The sequence below is a fragment of the Xiphophorus hellerii genome, chromosome 22 (assembly GCF_003331165.1).
Source record: "Xiphophorus hellerii strain 12219 chromosome 22, Xiphophorus_hellerii-4.1, whole genome shotgun sequence".
Taxonomy (NCBI): Eukaryota; Metazoa; Chordata; class Actinopteri; order Cyprinodontiformes; family Poeciliidae; genus Xiphophorus; species Xiphophorus hellerii.
In genome coordinates this window covers 17612017-17634405 of record NC_045693.1, presented here as the reverse complement: position 1 = coordinate 17634405, position 22389 = coordinate 17612017, and the positions used below count along the sequence as shown (strand labels likewise).

General features: G+C 35.6%; 1 protein-coding gene across 9 annotated transcripts in view; it reads right to left on the bottom strand.

The window, feature by feature from the left end:
* Positions 1–22389, bottom strand: part of LOC116713542 (protocadherin-15-like) — a 178426-nt gene that overhangs the window by 88634 nt on the left and 67403 nt on the right. For 8 of the 9 annotated variants that reach the window (XR_004337888.1, XM_032553731.1, XM_032553734.1 and 5 more), the window contains 4 exons: positions 19709–19723; positions 16597–16662; positions 1281–1441; positions 207–362 (listed from right to left, as the gene is read on the bottom strand). Coding sequence is in view for 8 of the 9 variants with exons in the window: in XM_032553731.1 (XP_032409622.1) it covers positions 207–362; positions 1281–1441; positions 16597–16662; positions 19709–19723 (398 nt within the window). In the remaining variant the exon portion in view is untranslated. The remainder of the gene's footprint in view (positions 1–206; positions 363–1280; positions 1442–16596; positions 16663–19708; positions 19724–22389) is intronic. The other variant, XM_032553733.1, reaches the window with a different exon arrangement.

Sequence of the window (22389 nt, the reverse complement as noted above, 5' to 3'; positions counted from 1 at the left end):
AAAATAAAATTCTGGCTAACGGCAATATAAATGACAGTAGTATATTCCTGGATCCTTTTCAAGAACTCCATGACTGAGCTGAAACAAATTTATTGGACAGATGTTAAAGCAAAATTGGTGCACTATGTTTGTGCATATTGTTTTGTTTATTTATTTAGGTTTATTGAAATATGTCTATGCATGCAGAGCAAGAACTGCTCCGTTACCTCATTTATTGAAACATAGTAGCGTGGCTGCTGAAACTGGGGGCTGTTGTCATTCTTGTCCCTCACAACAATTCGAACTTCGTGTAAAATAACCGTACCAACCAGCTCATTGGTGCATTGGACCTGAACCACAATCGTTGTGATGTAATTAGGTGGCTGCAAGACAGGAAAGAAAGACAAAAAAAAATAAATTAGTCGTTGCACTGATCTAATTTGTTGTTCTTGGCAAGAAAATTTATTTCATGAGAAAATATTATCATATTTTCTTAGACTGTTAACTGTCTAAACACAAAGCACATCTCTAGAATGCAGAAGAGACCACTGAGAGTCCCAAATTATTTTAAAATATTTCTGGTAAAAATGATGTTCTGTTAGGATGTAAATAGAAAGCACTAGCCTGTTATATTAACAACAGTATTTGTCAGTCATAATGTAAACTTAGCAACAGAGGTTAATGTGCCCTTTAATTAAAGCATCAAGTTATATCTCAACCTAACCTCTTCATTTGTAGTGAAGTGTGTGTTGTAATTTCTCCAATTGATCTTTCTGAGCGTTCCCATCAATAGCATAACATAAAATCCACCTCACTGCACTTAGTGCATTTAATCTAACCACTAGCCTTAAAATGGTCTTTAATGTGCTAACTACTTTGCTTCCATCTCTCACATTCTAAAATGCACCATTCAGCCTGATCTATGTGAACAGCATTTTTTTATGTGCACCAACGAAAGATTAACCAAGCATATTATCCAAGATGCAGGTATGCATATTGGTCTGCATGAAGTCGTCAAAGGACTGTAAACCTATTACAGTAATTATCTAATTCTAGGCAGAAAATGCTCTCAATTACCCCCAATTCTGTTGTAAAATAATTTATGACTTACTGCAAAAATAAACGGCAGCAAAATGCAATAAAGACCAATAAAAAATAATAAACTGTTCCAATTTAAGAACTGAAAATGACTATTATTGTTTTAAGCAGATTAAAAAGGTAAATGAAAACGTATACGTCTCAGAAATGAAATGTTTTTGCTTAAAAGTGTCTTGACAATTTTTCACCTCTCCTGTACTCACATCTCTGTCCAGAATGCGCCCGGTGCTGTTGAGGTAAAGTCTCTGCCGTGATGGTTCCAGTATAACCCAGTAATCATAGTTGTCAAGTAGAGTCAGAGAGATGGTTCTGCCTGGGTCCTGGGCCCTGCCATTGATTTGCATGTTTTCCACCAAAACCGTACCTGTTCACACAGAAATTTATCCATTTAATGCAAGACACTTTACTTTTGCCATTTTATTTGAGGACCTGTTGATCAGTGAATATGTCAGCAGGACACTAATGACAATGCAGTTCATTTCAGTTTATTTATATAGCCCGAAGTCACAACAAATGTCAACTCAATGCTCTTTACAACACAAAAAAGCCAAATGCATATAATCAAACCAATACAACAAAATCAAATTCAACCATAGTTATTATTACATAATAACATAGTTACACTCGAGTGTGGCAACACTGGAAAATTTAACAACACTTCTGTCAGGTGCTTTTAAGTATGCGTGTACAACCATTTTTAACTAGAAAAGTGGCAGCATTTTATGTGTTATATTTTATCACTGTAACATTTCCAAAAATGAAAACAACCGATTGTACAACCTTTTGGTAAACTTTGCAAAGAAAACCTTGAGGACGAATATTAAGATTTATCTCATGTGATCGTTCAGCGATTGACCAATCATATGAAGATCATATGTCTTCCAAGTACTAGAAGACGTTGCAATTTTTTGTTTTTACATTATACACTTAGAATTAATTAATTACCAATGTTTGTAGACTTTTTTGTTTACATAGGAAAAACTCAAAACTTTATCAGCTTACAGTAAATTTTCCCTGGCTCTTCTCATTCAGGTCGTGAGTTCTTTTATTTACACACTGAATTCAGGTTAATAAAGTGCAACTGAAAATACCAAATTTAGAAGTTATATTCCAACTGACTTCCAGCAGTGCCTCAATGAAAATTTATTGGCATGTGTAAACAGAGGGATGTTATAGTGAAAGTCTTCTGTCAGTATAACTTAAATATAGAAAGCTTGTCCACAGCTGTTTGTGTTCTGATTATCTCTCGGTTTCTTAGTTTTTTTGTGTTTCCTGTTCTTCATATTGTGGTTTAGACTCTTCGGCTTCTATTTGTCCTTATAGCGTTTTGTTAGTAAGACCCTCTAAATTTCCATTAAGTTTCTCCTGTATTCACTCTTCATCCTTTCCTCAGTTCACTACTTTCATGACTGATTTTTATGTTACTCATCACATCCCCACAGTATTTAACTTTCTTGGTTTCTTTCTCTCACTGCTGGATTCAACTTTTACTCCTGTCCTGCTTCCCCAGTGGTTTTTTGATGTGTCTCTAACTTCTTTGTTGTTAAAATGATCATTCTACAGTGCATTGTGCATCAATCAATTCTCTTTTTGTTGAGGTCATTTCAGTCGGGCTAAATAAAAAATATAATTTGTCTTGTTGCTGTTTGAGTCCTCAACATGCACTGAACACATATGCCAAGCATCCAGTCATTTTAAGAATGCCCATTTGTCCACCGCAAACAACGAAATCCTGGACATTATCATCAATTAATGAAGTCGGACCAGACCGAACTTAAAAGTCGGACGCAATGCTATTAGCACCTAGCATTTGTCAACAACTCAGGTGGAAGTGAGAACATTGCACAACATAAATAATCACCTGGGTGAAACACAGTGCGCTAAGTAGTAAAACATTATTCAATGAAGCTTTGAGGCAGAGAATTTGCCCTGAGAAGTTTGTATAATCAAGGTAATCAAATCCTTTAAGGAATTGCGAAAGCCCCATTTTATAATGTATTATCTTGCTAGAAGTAGACATCAGATGATGGACTCATCTGATGTTGTCATAAGGATGGGCATATTCTGCAGTAATACTCAGACAGGCTATGCTGTTTAAAAAAAAACAGTTTGTATGGTACTAAGTGGCACAAGGAAAAAGCTACAACACCATAAAACGTCAATTCAAGTCAGAGCATGTTAATGCTTTTATACCAAATTCTAACACTACCATCTGAAAATGGATAAAATTGACCCACTGGACCAGGTAACACTTTGAAAATTCAATTTGTGGTAATCCTTCACAGTTCAAGTTTTTGTGAGCTCAAAGATGATATTCTGCATACTTTTAAGAACATTCTCAGAGATGTGCATGAGAATCCCAGTAGATCAGCAGTTTTTGAAATATTTAGTCTACCCAGCTGGCGCCAGCAACAACACCACATTCCAAATCATTTTAGTGATTCTTTTGACCATGCTCTAGCTCGGTTTGATCATCATCAAGTCACATCCACCATACTCAAATGCTTAAATATACTGAGTTACTACCATATGATTGGCTGATTTGCTATTTGTGCGAACAAACACTTGGATATATGCACTAAGATCTAAAATTATGTTTTAGATCTTAGTGCTTACAAAGATTGTAAGCTTTTTTTTAAGCTTACAATCTGAACCTTAAAAAAAAACACAAACTAAGGCCCCACAGGCTGAACTAATCTATTGCATGTAAAACAGAGGATGCTGTTGTTTTAATGTGTTTTTTTAATTACAGACTTTAACATCTTGTGCTTCATAATTTCATAAAGCAGGTCTAACCATCAAGTCATTAGTCACTCTGACTCAGATCCTCAAGAAGGAGCACAGATGGTGGTGTGATGGACGCTCCCACATTGTAATTTAAAATCCCACGACTGCATTTTTATGCTTTTATTAATGACAAAGCTCCTTGTTTCAAGTAGTCAAGATTTGATGCATCTCTGCATGTTGTGATTGCAAGAACCAGTAATTATCTTTATCACTTGGACTCAACTGTATCTGAAAAATGGTTCTTCTGAAAATTTAATTTAAAAGTCAAAAGCGCCCCATGTTGCAAGTTCATTAATCTGAAACGCAGCTTTACATAAATATGACTGCCTCAGTAGCTCAAGAGGAAAACTACATCTTTTTTTCTCCCAAAGTCTAAGGTTGTAATTTAGAAGGCTGCTATTACAAAGGAAGGGAGAGAACCTCTTATTTCTCAAGTTAATTGAACAACAGTTTACCTGCTTTGACAGGCAATTCTACCACAGTTTTGGCTACATCCTATCTCTGTTGTCCTCATCCTAGTCTGTTGTTAGGCTTTCTCTTGTCAAACATGGCTCTGTCCTATGTGCTGCTTTTATTTTACTTGTAAATAAGTAAAAGCCTTTTAGTTGCCTGAGACCCAGCCAGTTCCATTAATAGTTAGAGAAATTCTCTGATCTGGATTTCACAGAGGCTACAACCCACAAAGACAGCACAGATGGCTTACATATATCCAAATATTATTATTTGCGGCATCCACCCATAACTGCACCAGAAAAAGAAAAAAAAAATGGAGAACCACTTTCAGTCTCAGAGTAATGAAAGAATAATTATAATTAAAAAATCAGTACGTAGGATGGAGTTTTGTTTAAAAGAGGTTTAAATCGAATACATAAAAGGGTCTCTGTGTCACAAGAAAGAACATCAAATGTGTTTTCTCTCAGTCTGCCACTAGTCAGACGCATGTTATTGGGCTTATTGTTCAAATAATTCTAGAATTAAACAGTTATAAAAATATAAAAGTAGAGAAAAAGAAAAGAAAAAACAGGAAAAAAATAATACCTTTACACTAAAAAAATATAAGGCAATTTCAGTGAAGGTCTTGCTTCACTGTATAAATGAACCAATAAGACTAAAATGAATAAGAAAGAACAAATTAATGAAGTACACATGACACACTTGAAGGAAAATCTGTGTACTCACTTAATGTGCTGTTCGACCCGCAGGTATGGAAATGTCAGTTTGTTCGTCAGTCGAGAGGGCAAATGACTCAGAAAAGTTTGTGTTTAATTGCTTAATTTTACTTAAGACACATTTAATTAAGTTCCCTTTCTCTAAGTCATGTGTGACTGCTGTTCCTCAGGCATGCACTCAAACAAACATTAACAATACAAACTTGCACCAGCTGCCAAGGGACCTGGGAAGCAATATTAAAATAGGAATTTTGAATTCTGTTTAACCAAATGAGGAAAGATGTAATATTGTTGCCATCTTACTGCTTGCCATCTTGTCACATGTAATTACATACTTATTTCAGTATTCCAATACTGATCATGCAACATTGAAAAAGCTGTCAGTCAGCAATATTTGAAGGTATAGCTGCTGTACTTATGACATAGATAATCAGAAAAATGTCAAAACACTGTTTATGAATATTTTAAATTAAAAATAAAAAAATTATATAAGAATATGAATATAAACTGCCAAAGTTAGGGTAAAATCTCAAGGTTAAAATTGAGTTTGGTTAATTTTTTAATTTATTTTTTTTAAGACAAAAATGCTCCTTGCCATTAAGTCTTTTACTGTTGGAAATCCTGTTAAGTTTATTCAAAGACTGTGAAGATAAAAGATTGGCACTAGATGCAGAATGTGATCTTGATATCTTAATGCATAGAGTCTGCCTTCAACACTAACAGGTCTTGCTTTTATTGAGGGAGAATCTATCCCACACCAGCAAACTACTTTCACAAAAAGCTGTGAGGCATTGGCAGAGAGGATTAGGCAAACCCACAAGTCACAGATTCAACTCTGCTGCTCATCTCAGGGATGTGTTGATATTACAAAACTGCTCAGTGTAAGGGGAAATAAACTGGTCTTCCAACAGCACCAGATCTAATTCTAAAAAGCTTAGATAGAAGAAAAGTGAAACTGACCAAGCAGAAATCGCTTTACTTTTTGGACAAGATTTATATTCGTTGCACATGTAGTCATACTTTCCAAGCATTTACTTTTTTTAAAAAAAGATTGTTTTTTAAAATGCTGATATTGATTATTTAATCACAGACAAAATGACATGTTCAAAAATAATGCATTTAAACACACTGGGGAATGCAAATCTACATGCATTTGTGTATTTTAATTAGTAAATGTTAAATGTCCAATTGCAAGTAAATGAAGTACATAATGATCTGCGGACTAGTAGTGCTCACGTGTCAATGGAGGGGAGCAGGTGAGGAGCATTAAATGAATGGGTTATGTGATTAAACAGCGCTGATAACAGGGTGGAAGTACATTGAACTCTGCTTTGGTGAGTAAACGTCACCTCTGATTGTGAAAAATAGAGGCCTAACTTTTAAATCCTCAAAGGTGAAGGTTATCTCAAAATGTTGCTCTACTAGTTTTTCACTTTTTTGCTACTGGCTTTGATTGAGACTGAATGGTAGATCTCCATAAAATACATCAAGTGTAGATGGTGTAAAATGACTAAAACGTGTGGCACAAAGAGAGTCAGAATACTTCTAAATATAGGACTAAATGACAGAAATCCTATTCTGTGAAATAACTTTCCTTTTTTTCAGTTTTTCCAGACATACAGTAGGTACTGATTTAGGAGAGTGCAAAGTGTAAAGCTGCTGGTTTATGAGCCTTCAGAAGCATCGCATGTACTTATTGTGTCAAATTGATGTTTGATGAAAATAAATATGAATAGTCATGATTAATTAATGACAAACACTTATTAATTTGGTATTTCTTTAAGGATGTACCATCACTAATTTTAATACAGAGAGGCATGGTGTGGCCTAAATCATGGGGAAAAGTGCAGACTTGACATTTTAATGAAACTCTCCACAAGGAGTGCAAGTTACAAAAAGTCATTGCTGAAGAGACACACAACTGTAATTGCAGCAAAAGGTGGTTACACAAAGGATAGTCTCACAGGGACTGAATACTTTTGCACACCGCACTTTTCAGTTTTTTTATTTGCATAAAATGTTTTGAATAATTTTCTTTCCACTCCACAATACCGCTTCTTTTCACATTACATTCCAATGGAATATGTGCACGTTTGTGGTTGTAATGTGACAAAATATGGAAAAGTTCAAGGGGTATGAATACTTCTGCAAGCTACTGTATGAGAGTTTCAAGAGAGAAAGAGAGAAAAGAAAAGCAAGTCATCTACATGCAAAGTATCCAAGGTTACGTACAATGGTTTACAGACACTTTTGGTAGATCAGCAAATTTACCCTAAAATCTTAAAGCCATTTAAACAGGCCAAAACCCTCAACCAGTAAACATGTAGTCTTGGAAGAGAAAACATTCATTTTGTCCAGACTTAATACAGACCTAGTTTAGGAGAGTACTGGGATGAACTGAAAAGTTGTTTTAATTGCTATTTCTAAAATACTAACCCAGCTGTTTGGAACTGGTGCAACATTTTTTTGTTTGTTTTGTTTCTTGAGAACTGAGCAAATTACTGTTAAAAAAATAGTTCATCCTGCATCAGCATCTGTTAATGAATATCTGCATAAGAAATAATATTTCTCCAAAGCTCAGATTTCAAGAATAAAGCTTCATATCTTATTTAAGGTTCTAATTTATAATCAACTGAGGTTTCATTAATAATAAATAAGGTTTTGCTAAGACGGATAACAAAAGAGTGATACAGCGGTCATATTTTTTAAGCACATACTTGTGCAAATAATATGAGACCCCCAGAAAAAAAAATTGTTTTAAATGTGTTTTTGCATGTTATCAAGCGACAAATATTCCTGGGAATAGCAAAACTACTACAGAGTAAAGAAATGCCATTTTATTTTTATTGCAACAAAAAGAATAGGCTTTTAAAGATCTGGCTCAATTAATTTCCAGTCTGTAACTACTATTAAATATATGACAAAAGATTCTGTCTAAACCTATATAGTCACAGTTCAGTGTGGACAAAATGAAAAATATTTTTTCAACAGAATGGCTGTATATTTGCAGCTATACAGCAAGAGTAATAATACAAAGAATTCAAAAACACAGCTTGCTCAAAGAGGAAAAAAAAGGCACAGCTTAATTTAAAATATTCTTAATATTGCCAAGACATTAATAGAAACTTGTTGAGCAAAGCGAGCTTTATGAAGACATAAGAGATAGCACTGCTACTTGTGCTCAAATATCCAAAGAATCACTCTCTTTGAGCTTAGGTGACACAGTGTCATGGTATACTTATGAGTATTTCAGACTTAATCCGGGTATATGGCAAAAGACACCATGGGCGGGTGGGGAGTGAATCAGTTACAAAACACTGATTTTGTGGCAACGGGGTTACTGCTGTGCATGCAGAATCTAATTTACGACCTTAACCAGAACTGCAATCCAAACACAAGTGTAATCTGCTTTGTGGAAAACCCTCACTCACGAACAGAAGGCATCACCTGCCTGCGCCTTTTATATTCATTCCGCCCTCATTTGTAACTAGATTAAAAAAAGGGAGAACACAGAGATGAAGAAAGATGGATGCACACAACAATAAGCCCCTAACCAGTGAACCACCAACCAGGATTCTATGAATGAATCCTATTTATGAATCACCGCTGTTTTTACCTGCAACTGAATCACTGTAAGAAGGTGGTTATACCATCTGCTGGTAAATTTGACAAGACTACACACTTGATTTCCAAATGTCAGACATACTTATTTACTTAATCAAGTTGCATGACATCTTTGACACATCATAGTTGAGAGCTAATGTACACTAGAACTACTACATCTTCAATACCACTGATACGGGAAAAAGTTTTCACTCTGTCGGATCGAAGTGCCACAACTTTTAAGACGGCTGTATATGGTTTGTTCTGTACATACAGACAATTAAAGGTAAAATTTAAATTACATCAGACTCATGTTTTAAAGAGGTTGTCTTGTAAAATCTACTTTTTTGAGCTTTGTGTTTGTGCCACAAAGTTCTAAGTATTTTTACAACATACCTAAAACCTTCATAAATATCTCACCACAATGGCAATTAAATTGAGAGCAAAATATACATATTTTGTTTGTATGTTTTCTGGTGTGAAAGACATAGCCCTCTCTAACCCTAACCTCCACTAGAGATAAGCATCATTAGTCCTTGAACATCATTAGATACCTAGATTTAGGCAATGGATAGTTTTTTGTGAAGGAAGCATCTAACGAAGAGTGACAGATTAATCAGGAGTGATCCAGTTGACCCTGAGTCAAGTCATGCAACCTGTGTGGAATAGAATTATATACATTTCAGCCAGACTCTTTAGATTCCAAACAAACACCATGAAAATGGATGATATCATGTCAGTCCCTAAATAACTACAGTGGCTCCATGTGTATCGGAGAATATATTTTAAAATATTGTAATTGGTCTATAAAACATTTGTAATGTTTTATAGACAAAAATACATTTTTGAGTTGCATGTTAAGTACAAACTGGCCCTCAGGACTTCAGAGAACCAGAACCAGAACAAAGCAAACTGAGATTTCTATAAACTAATACAATTGAATGCGTTTTGATTAGCAATGGAATACCAGTTAAATAAAAAAAAAATATAGTTTTGAAATACAAATGATGCCTGAATTTCACACACAATACATGCATTCATTGAGAATTTAACTAATATTTCTACAACAAATCAGTAGTAAATCAAAAATCCAACAAACTGTATGTTTCGAGGATATTAACTTGTTTTCTGATTCTTCTTTCAAGGTTAAAAGCTGAGTGAGGAAGGATTTCAGTTTTTCAGTTGGTCTGTGACACAGTGCAGAGTAGAGAAAGCCTGAGCCATCTTTCTGCTCTGCAGTCTCTTCACGTACAAGGAAAGGGAGGCTGCAGTAAAACAAAACCAGGATTCCCTAAGAGAGACGTGAATAAAAAAAGCATACGCTATTATGACACTATTAATCTAACATGACAGTCCTACTATATTCTGGGAGAAACCAGCTGAATAAGATAGTAAGAGTGGTGAGCTCACACTGGCAGCACCACTCATAAAATATCCATTGCCGTCTCCTGCCAATGATACAAGAAAAATCTGCTAAGAGAACAACAATATTGCCCAGTGAACATAGTGCAGACCATTTATGTAGCATATTGTGATTTTCTGAATCCTTGATCACACATAAACATTAAATTAGATTAAGCATTTTGAGATGGATAAGATTTACATCTGAAAAGCAGCTTTTTTGCATTCCTATTTATACTCCCAAAAATCCAAGTATTCTCATGCAGATAATAATGCAGTGCATTGTAACACATGAACGGCCTGTTTTAAAGGGATAATGAGGATAAACAACAAGTGATTTACAACATAAACAGAGGTAATTATGCTCTCTGTTGATCTCCATAATATACTGTAATTGCTGCCTATAAATGCACATTAAGATGTAAAACATGCTGTTCACATCCAGAGAAAGAAACATCCCCAACACTTCATGGAATCCTATTTAAAACATGCAGAAATATAAGTACCGGTAATAGAGATTATGGTAAGTTCCGTGTTTTTTAGATTAAAAAATGTATTGTTGTACATGTAAAACATGTACTCTCCCGTTATATCAAACTGAGCAATAAACCAATCTTTTGTCTCTAATTCACAAGAAGCATGTATACACTACTCCAATTTATATATTGATGACTAATAATCCGGCAAATTATAGATTTATAAGTTTAAAACAGACCAAAGACCACCGAGAAAGTGTTGCAACTTCAATCAGACATCTGCAGAACAGTATTTTAAAAAAGTAAAATCCATATACTACAGCAAATTCCTGGTGACGCATCAGTCTTTAACTCAATGAAACCACAGTTGAACATAAACAAGCACAGACTGTGCTCAGACAGGCCTGCAGTCCAGGCAGTACGACTTACTCTATAGGTAACAGATTAATATATATTTTAATGATCAATGATTTATTAAACTGAAGATTTGATCTAAAGCTTATGAGAACTCTTTATTTGTTGGATATTCTCTCTCTGAATAGGATCCAGACTTAGCTCAGTACAGGTGCATCTACAGTCATGGAAAAAGAAAGTTGACCGTCTGCCAAGCCGACAGTTTTATGCATCAGGACTTAATAAAAATGCCATCAGCTGTGAAGCAACTTTGCTGCATATCAGCCTTGGAAAGCATTATGTGGTCACTTCCAAACAATCTGAAGTCCTTCACTGCAAAGCAACATAAATTAGTCCAGATAAATTAGTGCTATATGTATCCCCCGCATGTACTATGCACTATGTGTGGTGGCAACATGACTAAGTCCTAGAACAGGCTTGTTGTCCATTTGTTTAAGTTTTAGTTTTTGTTCTGATTGTAGATATTTTGAGGTTTTTCTTTGAGTAGCTATTTTCTTTAAGCCATTTCGAGACATATAAAGATCAAAACATATCTCTCTTACTTGAATGACATTGGCATGTTTTGACAATAATAGTTTATAGCATTCTACTAGCCTTACAAGAAGAAAGAGCATTTGATATGCTAGGAGTGAGTTGTGGAAATATTATCCCCGCTACAGAATGCAAGACATTAAGACAAACTGCAACATATGTTTAGAGGGCATTGTAGGTCTTTATGGGTTAACCGGATAATAATGAACAAAGCGCATGTATAAACCCTGAGTCTTGCCAATCTCATTAACTACCACATGTTTATATGCAGTTTACCCTCTTGTTGTAGAGAACTTTGAGATAGTAGCTCACGTAAATCTGTGTGCATCTAAAAACTTATGCTGGCAGTTTTGGTTGGTTCATTACAAAAGAGCTTATTTAATGACACCATGCTAAAAATGTATCAAGATTTTTTCACAAGCTTAGCTCTAACTTTGCTGATCAAGGTTTATGATTGTCAACTCCACACGGAGGGTGATTGACAGTGTCGAGACTCTCCTCCTGGCTCTGATTGGTTGTTTCTAGTTAGCATGGGAGACAGCAGAGGAGCTCAATTTCTTCAGATTGTCCATCTTATACCATTCATTCATTCATTCATTCATTCATTCATGACATAGTGACAGTTTCAACAAATATGTAAAAACAATATTTTTTTGTAAAAGTTACAGACTGAAGCTTTGAAAGCTGATGAATAACTAAATATTTATGAAGGATGTCACTTGCTTCAAAGTGAAATTCAAAATACTGACATTATGTGGTAAATGCAGTTGCACCAGGAGGAGACCCAGAGGAAGACCCAGGACATGGATGGACAGATTGATGGGTGGATGGATGGCAGATGATGCAAGTCATTGCATTAGTAAACGTGAATCTGTTACATGGACTTTTCAACAGTGATAAAAACAAAATAGCAACTCCTTCATCAGTCATTGACAATGAATATTCTTTTCTCATCAGACTAACTTCAATATTAGTATTTTTTTAAAGAGGTTCTACCTTGGCAGCATACTCACTACAAATATGCTATATCAACCTCCTTTTTACTGCAGCCCCTTGGGTAGGCATAGTTCTGATTTTATGTGAACTGGTGCTGGGTAATTTGAATAGGACTAGGAGGATGTGTGTATGCTTCACACAACACTTGATGCAAATCATAAATTTACCCTGACAAGATAAAAGCAAGAACTCAGCATCCTAATTTATGGTCACAATGATTTCCCTTTGCTCCCGTAACAAGCTCTCTGTCAATAAAAGGATATACACCTACCCTCTTTATTTTCCCCCTCTCACGCCATATATATGTAACTCCTACATCACAATGTGATAAAAAAAACCTTCTGAATCCAATTAAATGCTTTAAGACACCAAAGGAGTATATACAAATGATGTTCTTTTTATCCCAATTCCTGAAGGGAGTGAGACTTCATATGTGGTGTATGGCACCTATCAGCGGGTCTGCAGATGTACCGGTTAAGATAAATTAAACATGTTACGCTTGATTTGAGCAACCGACTTGCAGTGCCCTTGTGGTTTTGCTTTTTCTAAAGTGAAAACTTCCCAGAATAAAAAAAAAAAAAAACAGCAAGCTGAAATAAAAAAGGTGGAGGTATTGATTTTTCAATCTCTAAAGGCAGTACAATTCCCTTAACACAGTCAGACATATTAATAAATACATAGCAGCTAACAAAGATTAGTGACACAAGTATTGAATTTTTATGAACACCAAACCTAACACTTTGTGGGCTTGTTTGCTTCAAATCCAAATGTACGGGTGGTACTGCAGTTGGAAATTGATGTTTTAGAGAAAAAATGTGAATATTTATTCAGAGAATATACGACTTAATAACTTTGGTCAAAAATAATGACAAATTGATCAATGTTTTAAAATATAATGCTGGCTTTAGTGGTATTTCCAAGGCATCTTGATGGAACATACAGTATGTATAACATTTATGCAAAGAATAACACAAATGACTCCCTTGGTGGAAATCTACTTACTCTTTTGACAGCATTTTTGTAAAAGAAAAAAAAAAAGAACACTATTTCACTACTTTCAATCAACAAAGTTTGATGACTTACAATATGTTAAAACCTAAAATAAAGAAGAAAATTCTTATTTTGTCTATGTCAAAGCTGCCATCATGGTCATACAGTATATATTGGAAAAGTAAGCGTCATGTAGCTTTAGTGACTCCAAACAAATTTAGCTTACTGAGAGAAAAAATGGTTCTCGGAGTTGTAAGGGTTGCTAAGCCCTGGCCTCTGCTGTCACTGTTTGTTTTTTTTAGCTTTGTGGCTCTTAATGACTTTATTTTGCTTATTTAAACTATCCAATGTTGGATCAGAAAAAAGACAGAAACACTTTTGAAAAAATGAAATGTGAAGTCTTAAAAACGTCCCATCTAAGTAAACACTGTAAAATGTGTTTTTGGATGCAAGCCACAGCTGATCATAAATATCTGACCACAACATCACCACTTGCTTAGATGGGCCATGTTGATGCGACAAGAAAAAGCTGTGCCTGTATTACTGATGAATTAAAAGTTGGTAATCATCAGCTTTGCCCGTTTGTTCCTTATTATTTTGTCTGTGTCAAAGCTGTTATCATGGTATGAAATACATATTTCTGTCTGCACAATAGATAATTTATGAGTATATGCCAATTTCCCTGGCTACTACACGATTATTCCTGTACAGTTGTATCTCAGTAAATTACAACTGAATTTGTGTCAGTAATTAAATTAAAAAAGTGAAATTAATATAGATTCATTAATAACAGAGATATGATTCATTTTTTGTTAGTTTTGATGACTCAGGTAATGAAAACTTAACATTTAGTTAATATACAACATAAGTGCAAAAATCAACCAAATTCTTGACATTGTCCAGCATCCAGCCATGATCACTTTCCACAAGAAGGGTAAGACACAAAGTAAAAAGAACATGGCTATTCACAAGAGTTCTCATAAAGATGTTAAAAGAAAGCTAAATGGAAGAAAAAATGTGTTTAAAAAAAAGGTTAACAAGCAGCAGAGACAACCGCAGCCTACAGGTAAATGTGAAGCAAACCCCATTCAACAGTTCTGGATCGACTGTAAGCAAAATGAGTCCAAACAAGTCTGAAGCACAAGCACTTTACAATGCATATACATTATTTCCGTTGGCCAACATCAGTGTAATAAAATAAATAAAATAATTTATTTTATTGGTCTTATGTAATATGTTTAATTTTCTAAGAAACATTCTTTTCCAAATATGTGAAATTTCTAATTGGCCCCTTACAACCTGGTTGGAAATATAGAAAAAAAAAATCGATACCTTGATCCTTTTGCATAATACAAGTCGGTCCGCCAAGATCACAACCCGCTTTCAAATATAACATACAACTTAGACACAATTGTCTAAGTTGAATCTCAGTCAAAATCCAGCTAATTGTTGTGCTTCATCCTCATGTTTTCAACATTATATTCTACTGATTAGCATAGGCCCCGAAGGCTGTAGAGGATCATCTTGTTTCAAGTTTTAAATTGACTTGATAAAATAAATTCAATATATTCCAATTTCTTGAGATGCACCTGCACATGCTTAACTGTAAGTCTTTCTATTCTGACTTGGAGAATTAAGTCAAACAGACTAATGAGCTTTACAACTCAAAGGCATAATGTAACATAAGAACTTATAGTATATGACAACTTGCACAGTGTCAATGTAACAGAACAAAAAAAAGGCACAACACATTACACAGCATAATTGCTTTGGTCAATAAAGGCAGGTTGCCTCTTTTTACATTCCCGTACTGGGAGGGCGAGCTGAGGCACATTTCATTACAAAAAGATAAACAAACCATGGTGGAGCCAGAGGAGACCCACATCCCAGGTAAATGAGAGCTTTATGAAAAAGATTAGTGCAAATCCCTCTCAAAAAGCACTAGGACATGTGGGGTGAGAGGCTTTCGGATACAGATTTGGCTACCTCCATCCAGCGAATTCCCTTAGTGATCGATCAAAATACAAAAATCACAGCCTTGGTCACAGAGGGGGAAGGAGGAGCTGAGACCCAAAGAGCAGTGAGCAACTGCAATAACTAATGGGTGGATTTATCTAAATTCTCATAATAAAAACAACACATAGATAAAGCATATGTGTGCAATTTTGTCTCCAGACAGAGAGGCTCTCACAACGACAGTACAGCAGGTAAGCTGAACATCTGTGGAAACTACTCTGCCTGTAAGCTGCGGTTGCCATCTTTACTAAGAGCTGATCATTAAGCTCCGTTAACCTGCTGTACTAATATCTGCAGGGAGAACTAAGTGACACAAACACACACCTGCTCCATTTAGAGGGAAATCATTTCTTATTCCCCTAGCGAACATATAACTCCTCCCCAAGTAGAAGTCTCATTCCCCTTCCTCTCCACAGGACATGTCTGCATGTGCACACCTACTGCTCCCTAAATTGTTGATGGTAAACACTTGAAACCCAAAGAGAAAAAGGGAGAAATAAATCTGAGCGAGGAATGTAAGGAAAATAAAGATGAGAAAAATCAGAAGCAGGCAAAAAGTAGGTGCAGGCGATGGAAATATCTGAAAGAAGATGAAGGAAAGGAAGGAGCAAAACTAAAATGGAGGAGCTTCATCTGACCCACTCAAGTGCTGCATGTCTGAAGTGTGCTTCATTGCCTCCTGTACTGAAGTAGCACAGGTACACCACAGTAAGTACAATCTGCAGAGGGAGCAGACAACTCATTACTGGAGCCCTAAAAATTTCGATATGCCAAACACCATCTGTATGTCCTCAGATATAAATACAAACTCAGTTTCCCTCATAAGTGAATCTAGTGGAATTAGAACCTATTTATCTTCAGCCTAAAAGAAGAGCACAAGTACATGTCAGTGTCTGAATAAACATCCCTCTAAGAAGAGTCACCACCTATAAGCCAGTGCACACCATTCATCCTGCAGAGTTTATTGGTTACAACATGTATTAATATACATTACATTAGGTGAACAACATTCCCTGTAGCACAGAAACAATTTCACAGAGCACACCACTCCACTTGAGTGCAGCAGCAGTAACTGTAATCTGATAAACTATGAATAAGAAGAAATACGTGTGAATCATCGGTGGATAAATACATACCATTGGGACTCTCCTCATCAATGGTCACTATGGTTGCAGGAGGGCCCGGCCGAGACAGCTTACACTCTGAATACAGAAGGAGAGAAAGAAATATCAGAAGACAAACATAAAACTCAACCCGCTTTTTTTTCACAAGAAATATTCCAGTAAAATATTAATTTTAATATGATGCGTGAGGACGGCATAGCTGGCATAGCTTCCACATAAAGATGACACCCTTCATAAAGGTGTGTAAGATATCTTAAGAGATTAATCTTCCACAATTGCCACAATTTTTTTCCCTCTTAACAATTTCTATGAAATATTGTAGCTGAAGTGGTTTTCTTGTGTAAATTTATGCTCTTCTTTTTTAAGTTGATCGGCGTGTTTAGTATCTTAATTAGCTATCAGTGTCTTTTTTGCTAAAGAGACACAGATTCAAATTGTTCCTAGGTATTCTTCAAACTGGAACTGTAACAAACTAAGGGTGAATGAACCGTCAGGTTTATCATGTCACCGCACACAGTAAGGAGATAGTCAGTAAAAGAGTGCAGCAGAGAGTGGCATTTTGGAGTTGCCAAGTGTCTATAACAAGTATTTATTTTAAGACTTTTGCCCACAGCTTTACCAGGAGCACAGTTATTGTGCACTTTGATAAGACAGCTCATTTTTAAATATGAGAACGCACATTATACTAGAATATACTGTATATTGAGAATATTTGATGTACAGCTGAGTAATGAAATGTCCTTTCAGTTTATAACATGTTATAATAAATTTATCAATGAAACATCTATCCAGCCATTCTCTACACCTGCTTATCCTTGCAGAGTTGCAGGGGTGCCTATCTCCAGCAGTCATTGGGGGAGAGGTGGGACAAACCTTGGATGGGGTACAAGTCCATCGAGGGGCAAGACAGAGACACACAGGACAAACAACCACGAACACACTCATACTCACACCTAAGGACAATTTAGAGAGAGAAATTAATCTAACAGTCATGTTTTTGGACTGTGGGAGGAAGCCAGTGTACCTAGAGAGCCCACGCATGCATAGTGAGTACATGCAAATATCACACAGAAAGACCGCAGGCATGGATTTGAACCCAGGACCTCCTTGCTGTAATGCAACGGTACTACGAACTAGGTGTATTTGTCTATCTATGAAACAAATACACCTTTTCTGGATAAAAAAAATATAGTTTTGAAGATATTTTATCAAAAGCTTGATAACAAAACGTCATCAAATATAGTGGAACTGTGATGATCAACCCATAGTTTAGATCAGTTCACATAATCAGAAAATGCACTGATGTACTTTTAGGGGTGCCCCAATCTAATCCCTACAATTTTTAAACAAGCTGTACTGGTAGTCCCTGACAAACTCAACTCCTGTGATACCTGCAAAAGATGCAGCTGGTAAGATCTGTTTTATAAAACATGGCCTTTTATGTAAGGGGCTTCCATATCTGAATTATTGTTCTTGGGCATTATATTAATGATTACACCTTGATTTCCTGCTAAGAAGACGCTCTAAGACCTTTTCAACTTTTAAAAAGTCACTGACAATAGCAGTAACTGAGACACTCCCTGGACTCCCTGTCTGTATCATGTGACCAGCTGTGCCCACTGTATTATTTACCGACGCCAAATGTGCACCAGAGGGAGCTCTGGTTAGTGCATCTTAAAATCAACATATTAAACTTTATCAATTTAAAAATAGAGGGTTTTTTTGTCCTATCTGCAAATAATTACCTAGAATCACCCTAAAGATGATAAGAACAACATTGTGAAAGATTCATATCAAAATAGAGCTGTGGTTGTAAACACTATCAGCAGGAGCAAGGTGAGTGTGTGTCAAGACAAATATACAGAATCTTTAGAATCAAAGGATAAATCTATGAGTACTTTAGCTGACATGCTGTCAGAACACCACAGTAGCTTTTTAAACTGAGCTAAACCTGTTTGGGAGAAACATATTACTGCTCTCTCACAGAAGCTCCGCTCAGGGTTAAAATATCTGTGAGAGTGAAGGAACTGAAGCAACCCAAACTGTCAACATGTAGTGTATGCTGAAATGAAAGGTCACAGTGTGTTAAAGAATGTAAACGGCATGGATTTCAATAAATCATGTGGAGTACCAGCCTGGAACTTGGCACTGGGTAATTTTCAAATGTATATATTTTTCTTCTGCCCATTTTGAGATTTGCAATAAGCACCACTTGTACAAACAACTTTGCATCTTGTAAATATTAACATATAATAAGATCACAGACAGATGTATTTCTAAGAAATGTAACATAGCATTTGGAGATTCACAGAGTTGTGAGAATTGCAAGCAGTTTCTGTTTATTTTTGGATACTACAGACAGTGAAGGCAATTTAATAGGTGTTTATGCACAGTTTCCCACAAAACAATAATTAACAAGGAAGGTTTTATAACTTGTAAACTTGTAAAACGAGCATCTGTTTTTGTTTTCTGCACATTGATTTATATTTCATGAGGGTTAAGCAAATACAGCTGTAGTCCATAAAAATGGTATTCAATTAGCGTTTGAGTATTAAGGGAGAGATAACTCCCAAATTCAAGTAAAAATATATTTTTTATATGTTAATGTGATGTAGTATTGTTATCAAGTCATTTTAAAGTGTCATGTAATCTGCATAACAGCTCATGATTCGCACTGCACACCTCGAAGAACTGTTTGAGCATCTTCATGTCACACAGATGGATCCTCTTACAGCAAGTGCAATCAATAAGTCCTGTAGCTGCATCAAGAGTAACTGACTGTACAACTCGGGCAACTAGACAAAGGGCGGTGAAAAGCACAAGGCAACATTGTGAACAGAACAAGAGGGAGAAAAGCTTTGCAGATGGAGGTCACAACAGCTAGATGGTATAAGCACCTGGGACACAGGTGATGGCAGCTTGACAAACGGCACCAGATGGGGCAGTGAAGGGGGTGGGACATGTCATTCTATATAAACAAGCACTGAAAGGTAACTTTGCTGATGTAAGGAATGCTTGGGATTACATGTCTTTCAGCATGGGGGGGAAACGCAAGAAGAAAACAGCAAAATACCGAAGTTAATAAAACAAAGGGAAAACAGACAAAATAATCTTGCCCTCTTACCCTCATACTGCCAGTCTGAAGGAGTCAGAGCACAGTTTAGCCAGAGGGAAGGAGAGCAGGAAGGAAAAAAAGGAAAATAAAATAAAAAAAACAAACATCAAACATTTAAGAAACAGCTCTGAAGTTAGGGGAAAAAAAGAGAAAAAAGTCCTTGCAAGAATACAGTGATATTAAGGAAAAGAGAAGGAGACATGTTATAAGCAGAGAAAATGTTAAACAGGGACTGAGATTTTAGAGGAAAAATATCAAGCAATCCAAAAATGGTAGCTTTTAAGATGCTGTCATAGCATTTATATTAGTAGTTTGTTAAAGATAAAGTCCTGTCACATATATGAATGATGTGACTCTGTTAACACACCCATCTGTGGTAGAAGCCACATATATTGGAAGAAGGTTGTTACCTTCACACTGTGCTACAATATGAATATATTAATTTTTTATACCTAATGATGTCTTGACCACTTAAAGTTGAAAGGTAAATCTATAAGGGTCCCCAAGATGTATCAGTGAGTACCAGTTGAATACTCTACATTAGGTCCGACTGTCCTGCTGGAAAAGCCACTTCACCATTCAGCATACAGAGTTGAATAAATCTTTATTAGGGAGAGTGTCCAAATGTGAGGTTTTCTACATGTGTGACAAAAGAGGAAAAACAGAATAAATTGGTAGACCATACTGTCACTACATACTGACAGATTTAACAAACATGTAAGAAACTGTTTATTTAGTTATTTCATATATATCTATCTATCTATATATATATATATATATATATATATATATATATATATATAAGTTATATACTGCTCACCCCAAAGAAGGAAGCCTATTTTAAGATTATTTTTACTAATAATTATTTGATCCCTTGGGGGCCCTCAGACTATATATAAACAATTTCCAATCCAAAATGATCAGATAATAGAATTAGGATTATGCCAAAGGGATCATGACCTGTTCAGCATTACAGTGTAAATTTTACACAACTTTTTACAATATATATTCACTATAATTAACGAGGTCAAAGCAGACAAAAATCAAATACATTTTTAGGTACACAAAAACATGTGGCATGATAAGAAACTGTGTTATAGTAGCTCAGAGATTTGGTCAACAGGTGTCTTGATATTGCTATTTCCTTTTGTTTGAAATAGATTCTACATTAAAACATTCAATTAAGAAATACATATTTTGTCTATAAAGTAATTGTTATTATACACAAATTGTCTCTCTTTTCCTAAAATGCTCTTTCTCTTTCAAACATTTTGAACTTTGTGAGGCTTGTTACCAAGTTGGGTCATCTTAGATTACATGTTATCAGAGATGGGCAGGACAACACATCAACAACCACCGGTCTAGTATTTCACACCCACCTTCTGTCGCAGACCTTAGTTGTGCAACAGTGCACCTGTTAGTAGGTGCATAACAGGATAGTTTTCTCATTAAATATGCATACCCATGAGCCATGTTTTGCATACCCACAAGCCATGTTTTAGAAGCACATAATGCTCAGAGGAAAGGTTTTGGATGTGACAGCCATAAGAAATGTTCAAATTTGTAGATTATTTGAAACAAATTTATGGAAAAATTTAAATTTTATATGATTGTATGTTAGGATGCTGTTGTGCTAAATATTTGCAATGAAATGAGACATACAGTTGTTATCCATATGTATACATCCATCTTTAAAAGCTCCTTAAGACATGTGCACTGTTAATTTTCAGTCAACAATTTTGGAGCAATTAGAAAATCCATACCTCTTTGCTAAGGAAATGGAGTCTCCCATAATAGCAACATGATGAACAGAGGAAGTGGGTCACACCTTGAAATCTGAGTCACAAACAAGCAAAATAGAAAAAAAAAAAGAACTCTGCAAGTCTGATCTGAAAAAAATCTTTGCGAACCCAAAGAGCATGCATGTGTATGTGAGTGTACAGGGCATAAGAGTTTCCTGCACTCACATCTTTTTAGAGGATCATATGATCTGTTTTGGATGTGCGCAAAGGTGTGTGTAGGTTTTAAGTGATAGTCGTGGCAGTAGGGGAGAGATATCTGAGGAGTCAGGTTCCAAGAAAAGAGGAAGAACCAAGCAGAGATAAAGAATAGCACCTCCATTTGCAGTGACAACAGGCGTATACTATGATCAGAGCACTGCATGTGAATACATACACAAAAACTCAAAGCAAGAACTGATGCTCACATTCCACTGCTTGACATATTTAAAGCTTTTAACAACAAGTCATGTATTCTATTTAAGATGCTTTTCAGCATAATGGGACGTTATATTTGGTGTTTGCCATTGTATCGTATATACTTAGGTCTGCATAGAGACTGGAAACATATGGAGTTGGATTTCTGCTGGATAATTGTAAAAAATAAAAAATAAAGCATCAAGAGTATAGAAAAATATTTGTAGTTACAAATTTCTTTGTCCACATTTCCTTTTGTCCATCATTCATTCCTTTCTTAGCCCCTTAAGTCCTTAATTCCTTGTTATGTCAACTTTCTGCATGGAGATTTTATGTTCCTGTGTGATGGACTGGTCATCTGATCAAGATGACCAGTCCATCACACACTGACTGATGAAACCATCTATTGTTTGATAGGATAAGGTGAATGAATGAATGAATAAGTGAACAAATGAATGGATTGATGGTAAAATGGGAGTAAAAAACTTAGAATTA